The 10,444-nt window shown below is 41.0% G+C and overlaps 1 protein-coding gene and 1 long non-coding RNA gene across 19 annotated transcripts in view; one reads left to right on the top strand and one right to left on the bottom strand.

Annotated features, from left to right (window-relative positions):
• Nucleotides 1-5,814, top strand: part of LOC310897987 — a 36,913-nt gene extending 31,099 nt beyond the window's left edge. For both annotated transcript variants that reach the window (XR_014582871.1, XR_014582872.1), the window contains exon 3: nt 1-5,814. This exon is cut by the window's left edge and continues 17,962 nt beyond it. This is a non-coding gene — a long non-coding RNA (uncharacterized lncRNA).
• Nucleotides 1-10,444, bottom strand: part of EHBP1 (EH domain binding protein 1) — a 214,381-nt gene that overhangs the window by 30,620 nt on the left and 173,317 nt on the right. For 10 of the 17 annotated variants that reach the window (XM_083832202.1, XM_083832204.1, XM_083832195.1 and 7 more), the window contains 3 exons: nt 8,805-8,943; nt 8,548-8,654; nt 5,730-5,853 (listed from right to left, as the gene is read on the bottom strand). In XM_083832202.1, the coding sequence (XP_083688328.1) occupies nt 5,730-5,853; nt 8,548-8,654; nt 8,805-8,943 (370 nt within the window). Of the gene's footprint in view, nt 1-5,729; nt 5,854-8,547; nt 8,655-8,804; nt 8,947-10,444 lie in introns of all 17 variants that reach the window. The other 7 variants (XM_083832192.1, XM_083832203.1, XM_083832194.1 and 4 more) reach the window with 1 other exon arrangement.

Below are 10,444 nucleotides of genomic sequence, written 5' to 3'. Positions count from 1 at the left end.
GGGTACGTACAACTCAGAAATATAAAATTAGACGCTTTTGAAGGACACTGAGCTCCCTCTGGTGAAGGCATAACAAGTTTATTAAGTAAGCACCACCTCTGGAAGTATAATCCCCTCTGGCTTCTTCCACGGAGTTTATTGGTTCAGTTTTCCTAACCATGAGCATCATTAGGGCAATGCAGTAATTAAGAGTTGTTAGAAAGTGAATTCTCAAACTGCAGATTAGAAAATTAAACTATTTCCTGATTACATATTAATGGAGCACAACAATAGCAGTTGCCATAAGCTTGGAAGGCAACCAAGGGATAAATCTGTGTACTTAATTACCATAAACAATGGCTGCATAGAAATGAAGTTTTATGCACATTCCCTTCTGTAATATGTCTGATATCAGTACACACTTGACAATTCTTGTTCAATTATCTCTATTATTTAATGCGCTGTGAACGGCTCTGTGTAAATAAAATTAACCACCCCAATTACTTTGAATTCATCTAGGGACAACGTAATAAAAAATGTGAAGAATTCTGTATGCCTATTAATCTAAAACATTACAGAAGCTTTCGCCAGATTTTCTTGTCTATATTTATTTTGTCTACATTTATTTTAGTGCACTGCTAATTCAATTACATTTACCATCAGTGGTCAATCAGCAGCAGCAGAGGTTTTTTTTTTTATTTCATTAATCTTTATACGGTACCACAAACGTGCTCAGCCACTGGTAAGGTAGAAGATCTCATACAGAAAATACAAATATGCTTCTACTTGAATTTGGGAGCTTGTAGCTAATCAGAAAAACAATTAAAAACACTTCATACCCTGTGGTCAGATAACAAAATATCTGATAGCTGCAATTTTTTAAAACAGTTGTTTTTGTAACTAGTGAAGAAATAGTGACCAAAAAAGCTAACTTTAGATTAGAGATTTGTAAACTGGGCTTCTTTGTTTTTTATTTTAATTGTATTGTGTGATAATTCTGCATTTTAATTGGCACTTCGATATCAAGATGACAGACACCTCAAAATACAATGACAGAAGAATTCACAATGGAGAAAGATGCTGTCACCAAAGTAGAGACAAAACTATTTTGTCCATAACAGGTTCGGCACAACATGCGGAAGCACAATCCCGAAGAAAGCAAGATAATCCTACCCCTGTCATCATTTGGTGTCAAGCCATTGTAATAGAGCAAGAAGGGAAATCAATGCTATTAAATTGCGATTTTTATACTCAACCATACAACTTCCTCCTCTTCCTTTAACCTCTGTGCTGGGTTTCCTCTGAACCCGTTGAATTTCATACGGTGTGCGTTGCAACCCCCCTGCTAGGCACGTAACTCCGACTTGCCTCCAGACGGTGAGAGCAAATGTGCCATGGGCTTATTCGACCGAGTTCAAGACACTGAAACACTGATTGCCCTCCCGGTTTTGCAATGTACCAGCAACCTCCATCTCACTGGAACAAGGTGAGATTACATTTTCATTTTAAGCACAAAGACCAAGGACTGAGGTATGGCACCAGCGACATAAATTACAGTATATTAATAAGAGTGTGACTATTCAGATTCAAATGGAAATCAGCAAGCCGGTAATTTTAATAACTTTTATTTTTTCACACATCTTAGGAAAGTGTTTCTAGTCAAATCAGGAGCAGCTGGCGCTGGAAATGCAAAGCTTCAGCTAGATCCAAACTCTTTGCCTGGCTGACGAACTTTGAAAATAGCAGCTCCCCTCTGGCCGGGAGCCAGAAACTCAGCTCCCCAGCCAAAAAGCTGTCTGCGGGGCCAGAAAATAGCAATGTACATGCGAAGAGGACCTGGGCTCTTTTTCTACAACCCTGTTTCCGTTGGATTTCTCTTTTCCTAATCCTGCACAGAAGACAGCAGTGGAAGGGACATCTCTGCAACCCCGATCGTGCCCTATGGACTGGATCGGATTGGACTGTGCCAGAGTCTCCTCTCCTCCTGGTCAGGAGGCAGCGGGGCACGAAGAACCTCCAGGATCCCCTCCTTGCAGCTATCCACAGCCCCTGGTGTGCCAGTAAAGCTAAGGGGGCATTTTCAAACTTTTATTTGCAATTGTAAGTGCCCAAAACTTTCACTACAAAGTGGCATGTCTAACTGAGTCAGCCACTGCCATGAGCTGGAATTTAACCAAGAACATACATTGTCTATACTCACAGCTGCTTTCCTTTGGGTAAAAACTATGGATTCTTCCACAGTTCCCAAAGCCTGCATCATCCAAGGGGTAGCTACTACATGTTTCTGGTTTTCCTCCTAGTCTGTAGTAAGGAAATTCCCATCTGCTTTAATGTCTTAATGGATGGGAGCAGAAGACAAAGTCCCTTCCTGTCAAACGGATGTAGCCAGAAGAGAGATTCAAGCTGCAGCCTGGAACAATCCCTCCTGGCCGAGCAACAAAAAGGAATCAAACTCAGAGAATGAAGAGCTGCCAGGTGGCAAAGAGCCTCCCCACTGGAAAACAAACACCCCCAGTTCTGTGCTGGAGGAGGATGAGAAGGAAGGGGGAGAGCTTTCTTCCCAGTAAAAGTCTAATCAAGAACACAGCCAAGCACAGTGGAGAAGGAAAGGATGGTCCAGGCCTCAGCAGACACAACGGGGACAAACAGACCATGCTCACCTCCTCCTTGAATTTAATTCCAAGGCAATGATTCCGCTGTGAGGTGAGTCTCCCAGTCCTGTGCTGCTTTGGGCTTTGTGTGCTTTTGGCACACGTAGAGACAAAGCTGGAAATCCCAATACAAAATGCAGTCATACACCGATGGGGACACAAGATCCTGCAAACATTTTTGGGGCGATTCAGCACAAGGCCTTCTCCGTACAGTGGTAAAAACGCAGTATCCTGTTTCACCTGTTGAATAAGGCCAGCAGAGACTCCTACTTGCCCGAGGCTTTCCAGTATTACAACCCCAAGCAGCACAACATCAAGGAAGAGATTTGCCTAAAAGAGTATTTTAAATACACATCCAATTCATTTGTGGTTCTTGTCCTTTATGGTCTGTTTCCAGGACCTTCAAGCTACATGTGGCCATGTGACCTCCTGGTTCCTAAAGCTTGCATTTTCAGAAAAAAAAACGACACACAAATATCAAGACTTTTCATTACAGCTGTGACAGCTGCCAACATTTCTTGTTTCTCATCTTTCTGGTATGCACCAACACCTAGGGGAGCATTTGCAAAACCCCAAGATCATCATCAACAGCCCTTCAGGGCTTTTCTAGCTATTAGCCTGCAGGTACTTTCTTCTGCAAACTTTGCTTTACAAACCATTTAGTGGTCTGTGGTGAGCTGGCAGGTCACACAGTGTTGACTCATCCTTTTTATTTCCAGGTTTCTCTGTCAGACAGACAGACACTTGGGGGAAGAAGCTCAGACCTTTATGGAGGAAGCTGGGACTGAGACAGAAGCACAGCTGTTATTTGTCTGTGTTAGGATTTACTTCCTGAAGAGAGGTAGGAAGGAAGAACAAGTGCCATCCTGACAAACAGACCCACTGATGAGATGAGACACAGACAATCCTCTGAAGCAACTCCAGTAGGTACCAGAGCAGGAAGGAGAAGGAGCAGGTGGGAGAGGAACCTGCAGGAAAACGAGCCAGACAAGGAGCTGGAGGAAGGGGACTGCATATGGGACAAAGAAGCAGAGCTGACTCAACAACATTTGAAAGGCACAGCAAAAAGATGTTTTTTTTTTTTTTTCTATTGCCAAGGCCATATCACATTAGACTGTTAAAACAAAACAAAACAAAAACAAAACAAAACAAAAACAAAAACCTACCTCCTAATACTACTTTTCCATGTAAGCAATTGCAGTTGCGGCCATAGGGATAGTGTCTGATGACAAATGGGATATCGATTGGCAGGGGAGGTGGTACACAAGATAGTCTCTCTGTTAACATGTGATCCCTAGTTAGAAAAGTTGCAGAATCCTCACTTTGGAGGCTATAAAGCTAAGTATAAGTAAGAAACTCCACTTTTCATAAGTTTTTTCCTAAACTGTGTCTCTGAGCTGAGAATGTAAATGGGATTTTTATCAAGGACTCGTCATATCATTTCTTTTAAGTTAAATCCTCGGGAAATGATCAAGAACATAAAACTAACTTCTCTATTATGGCTGCACCACTTGTTCCCTCATCCCCAGTAAAAGAAGCGATGGGCATCCATTAGTATTCATGTTGTAACCTTTACAGCTATGCTGTACAAGCCACTCTAGCTGTGTGCTAGACACCCCATTTTGTGCAGAAGATGTAAAAGACATGCATCTTGCTGCATGTCTGACGTGAAGAATACAGCCATTTTTGTCATACTTAAAGACACAGGAAACTCAAAAGCATAAGAAATATAAGAAATTCCTTTTAAAATGAAATAGATGACATAATTGATACCATGATATTAGATTTTTAGCCCCCCCAAGTATACGGTGCTGACAACTCCATATGTACCTAGAGGTAGTGTTCAGAGTCCACATATGACTTGTGAAATGCCACAGCAGTTCCTTCGTGCAGAACACATGTTTCACAAATACAACAAAGTACACAAGAAAGTACAGGATAATATATACGCATTTTCATCAGCTGAGTATCTAAAAGACATGCAATGCATTTGAAAAAGTACTTCCAAAACTCTAATAGGTAAAAGTTCTACTAAACACACATCCACCCAGGAAGGAAATTCTGACCTTTTTTTTGCAAAATTATTTTAAAAAGTCAAACCACCTGAGCATATGACAAAGTTAAAAAGCACTGTAATATCTGGATGTGTCACAAGCTCATTTCAAAATACTGAACTTTAAACAAAGTCTATTCATCTGTATTTCAAAACTCATCACTGGATTCATATCTACTTTAAAATCTGTTATACCAGTTAGAGGTAGGCTTCAAGTTTATACCATCAGACACACGTAACTTTTTAAGACAATTTAACCACGAAGTAATTTGCACCAACTAACTTTTTCCCCAAGGGACAGGAAGAACACGTTTTGGACCTACGATATTATTTATTTTTGAAGCATCAAAGCACTATTTGTTTCAAATGGATGCTGCCAAACCCCTCCATCTCTGATGACCATCAGCACTTAATATCCGTGTAACGTACATCACGCAAGTCAAAACCATCACATTATTAACAAAAAAATCACCCATATATTTTAATCCTTTCAACTGCACCCATAACACCAAGTAGTACAGACTTTTTAAGACCCACTCTCCCAAAAATAAATAAATAAATAAAATAATTGTGGAGCATCAGTAACCAGATAGTATTCTCAAATTTCAGTGATCTAGTCAATGGAGCCTTCCCCCATGTACTGTGCTCTGTTTCATGCAGTACATGGCTTTAGCTGGCCAAATCTTTTTTTTCCCACTGAATAAGTAGAACAGTGAAGATCTTACTTTTTTTTCTCTTTTTCTTTTTTTTTTTTTTTTTTTAAGCAGTGGCATATCAATGAGGCACAGATGTGTATTCCAACTCTGCATGGATGAGCACACTGTTCAATAGTGCTGGCTCACACGGTATCAGGGCAAGTTATCACTTCCCATGAAGGCACTCTTATCACCAGGGCCCAGAGAGGTGGCTGCAAATCGCAGCCTTTTTATTTTCAAGGCAGTTTTGCTGAACATTCAGGCTTCAAAGATTCACACTTCCAAAACTCTATAAGAGTTTGTGAACGCTCAATTTGCCAAAACTGTTTACAGTGTAATTGGGCACCGTACCTGTGTCCATGAGATAGCGAAGGCGCTTCTCCACCAGCGCGGCACGGGTGTCAATTTGCTTTTGCTCATTCTCTAGTGCTGCCAATTCTCCTACAACATACTGACTGGTGTCTTTGAACCCTTTCTGTTAAAGAGAACAAACAAGAAGAAAAAACATCACTTGTAAGTTGCATTTTTCCTTTCCACAAACACTTAGTAAGGCACTTACCTAAACAACCAAATATCATGCTTGCTACCAAAAAGCTAACGCTTACATTTCATAAACTTTACAATTTTGCCAAATGTTCTCATTTGTTTATTAAAACATCCCACTTTTTCCTGTAAGGAACATTTGATTTTGCAGTTTTTAACTACCTGGCTGACTTCTGGAAAAAAATTATATGAATTTCAAAGTACATAAAAGCAGCTGTAAAAAAGCATAATGAAAGGAAACGTAATCCAAATAAAGCGCTATTTAATGTGCCATTTCATTTCTTATTCAGTTTTAAAACCCTAACTTTAGGGGCTAGAAGAACTACCACGAGAGTCTCTAACGACAATTAAAACGTGGGCTTTGGAGATTAAAACCAAACCCAAACCAAGCTCCCTGGCTTGTTTAGCTCCTCTGGGTCAACTGTAATGATGTCTTTCACCAGACGAGGCTGTAATGCCTCTCTGGGTTTCCCCTACTGCAGGCAATTGCCCTGCTACACAGTGATCTGGAAAAATACTGCTAATTACCTTAACTGCGATTCTTATCCCGGGCAGCAGTGACAAGCCGCCTGGTGCAGGCTCCCAGGTGCACGGGGACTGACCTGCTCTGGCCTGCTACTCCACACCAAGACGCTGGCACCCGCATTAGATAAATCAAACTGAGCACTCTCCTTCCTGAGAAAGTCATGGAAATGCTAACGACTCAGGCTTGCCCCTTGTGCCCACTAAGGGCTCGGCGCTGCCCTGCAGATGACCACATGCTTCTTGAAATACTTCCAACAAACACCCAACTGTTTGGCTCTCCCATCAGGAGCAGGAGAACAGTCCTCCAGTACCTCAAACTCATTTTCATGTGGCTCAACAACTTTCACCCAGCCGTACCGGGTCATCACAGGATATATTCAGTGGTGAACAGCCATTCCTGAAGCATTTTTATACAGAAGAAGTTAGGAATAAAATATGACTCTTTCTGAGTAACCCCTTCCACCTCCTTGAAGTCCTGAGCAGCCCTCCCACAACTCTGCCACAAAGCCTTGGAGATGGTTTAAGATGGGAAAAAAATGGCAAAATGACTTCATGTTTCATTTGAACTCTATAAAGGATACAAGTAAGATCACTGCTCCTTGAGAACTGAAAAAAAAATACCTTTTTTTTTTTTGAGACTTATCTCCCTACTGGAGGCTAACTTGTTGCTGTGTAAGAGCCAAAGATACTTTCACTGAACATTTTCAATTGTTCTCCTGTAAATGTGTCTGAAATGGTCAATTCAGCTTCATATTCCGGTGACAGGTATAATAATAATCCTGCCAGCATATTATTTCAAATAAAGACATAATCAAAGTGATGGTTAAGGGAATGGCTGAACTCCCAGACCAGTAACGAGAACAGAACTTTAAAATTAAGGGGATGTGAATTTAATAGTGTAATGTCCCCAGTAATCCTTTTCTTCCTACACAACAGCCAACTATATCAGCTCTAATGGAAACCTTTTTCTACCTGACATACAGCCAGAAAATCGACAGCAGAACTACTTGAGTGTAGTCCCTGAAGGAAAAAAAAAATCAGTGCACAGAGCTGAGGTGATGTGCAATATATTGCCTTTCATCAACTACAATTAATTGAAAATAGTATGAAAACTTCCCTAATGTCAGCATGCATAATTGTTAACAATTGTTATTAGAAGATGAAAAGAAATGCTGTGTCAGGCTGAAATATCCCTAGAGTTCATGTGTATCATCTGCATATATAATATGAACTTACTGTGCCAGAGCTTCTCAGCTCTGCAAAAGTACAACTGTGCTAAAAATAACTGTTGGGTTCGTAAAAAGTTGGATGTTTTAGGGTAGATGTGACAGTGGTAAGAAATCTCTACTCAGCTCCAGACTGCTTCAGCAAAAACTACAAACGTATTTAGATAAATTGTGGAGAGCACCAAACGACCACCATCAAAGGCTGTGTTGTGTTTTCAGACAAAAAAAAAATAAAAAAAATCAGGGTAAAACTTGTTCTTCCTGCTTCTGTCCCACAGCTGTCCATCAAAACCAGCTTTCTCCCTGCGGTCTATCAAATATTTCCCTCACAAATCAATTTTACACATGATCAGCCCATACCCCTACTGAGCTGAACCTCCCCGTTAATTAAGTGAAGAAATTACCATATATATTATATTAATGCAAACATCATTCAGCTAGTAATTCACGGCTGATCTGGATAATGGAAAGGTTGAACACCCATTAACCCAAGCCAACAAAATGGGTTGGCTGAGAAATTCTAGCAGGTCTCATGTGACTCTTCCCTCTAACTGCAGCTCTGCGGTATCTGCTATTGTAATAATTAAAATCCTCCCGGTAGATCAATACTGGAATCTCTTTATGGGAAGTGCCCTGATGGAAATGTCTCAAGGAAGCTGGGGCTGTGGAACTCTGAAAAATTCATTTTTTTTATCTGACAATTATCACCACACTGCAGACTAATTCAACAGTGCACCCCTCTCACTCTGCTTTGAATGCACTGGAGATTGACATCTAAAAAAACCTAACATCTCATTTTAACAAATAAAGGCACTATTTCCACATACAGTTTGGAATTATCAGCAATCATGAAACCAGACAAAAAATTAATATACATTAAGCACTTCATCTTCTGATGGCTTCCTCTGAGTCTCAGTTATCGCAGCCTTCTCCTCATTTCCTCTCTTTGTATCTTCCTGTATTGATCTCTGCCTTTTCATCTCTTGAAAAAAGGGGAAAGACATGTAAAATTATTATAAAGCTTGATATTTATGTATTGAAATGGGGACTTACATTATCGGGTTTTAATATATTTATTGTTAAATATTATTAAATCATAAGATGGGAAAACATGTTTTATATTTTCTCCTACCTGGTCTGCTCTCCACGTATTGACTGAAAGACTGGAGCTGAGTTTTTCTGACGGTGGAGTCCTTGCTGAACACAACAGGATTTCTAAAACGTTCTGTTGCTTTTTGTAATCGCTCAGCACGATGCTCCTCTGTTCCATTCTGCTAGAAAAACAAGGCACACAACAGTTTCTTTTGTTTAGAAACGTGAAGACACAAATTCGAAAGGTATGTTTCGGTGGGGGAACACAATGCAGGTTTTGCAAAGAGGATTTCCCAACTCGGACTGCAGTTTATAGAGGATGAAAGTATCGGCTGCAGAGAAAAAAAAAAGGAGAAGAGTGATTAACTTCTCCTTTTTTTGTTTAATGCGTGGTGGCAACGATTGGCTTTTTGCTATCTGGGCACCCTCACGCAGGCCCACGCGTTTACCGAGCAGCCGGCCCCGTTAGCGGTGACCAGTGTTTGTCAGCAAGGCAGATTTTAAACGAAAATCTCTCCTTTGCAACTTTGATTTGTCGAGCGTTGTGCTTGCTGCTGCCAAGCAGCGGCGTGCATGCCCCGACCACCACCGCACCGCCGTGCAGTGCCTTTCGCCTCCCTCCCTGCCGCCTCGGTGCTGCCCGGGAGAGAATGGGCTCGTTTTGTGCAGTCCCCCAGCCTTGTACGACAAGGAGAACTAGTTTCTTATTTTATGCCCATTGAGATAAACTACTAATGCTGGATGAAGGCTAAAAGGTAGGATTATAATACTACCCCGCTGAACTGCGTTTCATCAGCTATAACTTTCCAAAGCCAGATTTGTAAGTAAGCCTTTTACAGTGAAGGAAACTACAATTATCTTTTTCCAGGGCTTCCTATGTTAATACTGGTAACAAATTCAAATGGTTCTATCGACGCGAAATATCCCAGAAGACTGAACCACTGCGGTGTGTGGAAGCTGCAGATACCGAGGTGCTGTGTACCAAACAAATATTTCATTTTATACCTAATCTTTTATTATTTTTATTAAGTGTTTTGAAAGTAAATAGGGAAAGGCTAAGATGCATGACTAATAGCTAAGCCTGCTGAATGCTGAAACTGGTTATCAAAAGCTACCAAGACTTTGCCCTTCCTCTGCATTGAGACAATCAGTAATGAGGGAGTTCTCCAATGGCCTATTCTCTAGCCTCAAGGAGGCCGGGGATACACAATCCTCCAGGGAAGGTAACAGTTTATCCTTTTCCACAAACACAGAATGCCTCATTTATAAACGTGTAAACTGCATTTTATTAAAAAACAAATCCGACTCAATGCCGGGAGCTCCACGAGAACAGATGGACACCATATATTCCTCAGAAAGCCGCTTTCAAAACTCTTGGTTAAAACGCCGGCCGCAGAGATAAACTGTTAAGTCGCACCTTTTGTGGGAGCACCTTAAAAAATCGACCCCTTTGCAGGAGCTTTTTACAGGGAAACACCGTTTTCATCAGGTTGCGTGGTGGCACATTACCGTCATGGAGGTGGCCCCGGCATCGTTTGTGGAATTAAGCTTTAGAAAAGTATCGCTCCTATCATATGGAGGTTTTTCAGCTGCAATGAGCGGGTGGTTATGGTGCTCGTTAAATAGAAGGTGCTTTCCTGTTAACAGTGCAATAACAGCTGACAGTCTAGACTCTTTACC

Source organism: Anser anser (genome assembly GCF_964211835.1).
Source record: "Anser anser genome assembly, chromosome: 3".
NCBI lineage: Eukaryota > Metazoa > Chordata > Aves > Anseriformes > Anatidae > Anser > Anser anser.
The sequence above is the reverse complement of the archived record's forward strand: the minus strand, read 5'-3'. Positions and strand labels throughout refer to the sequence as shown.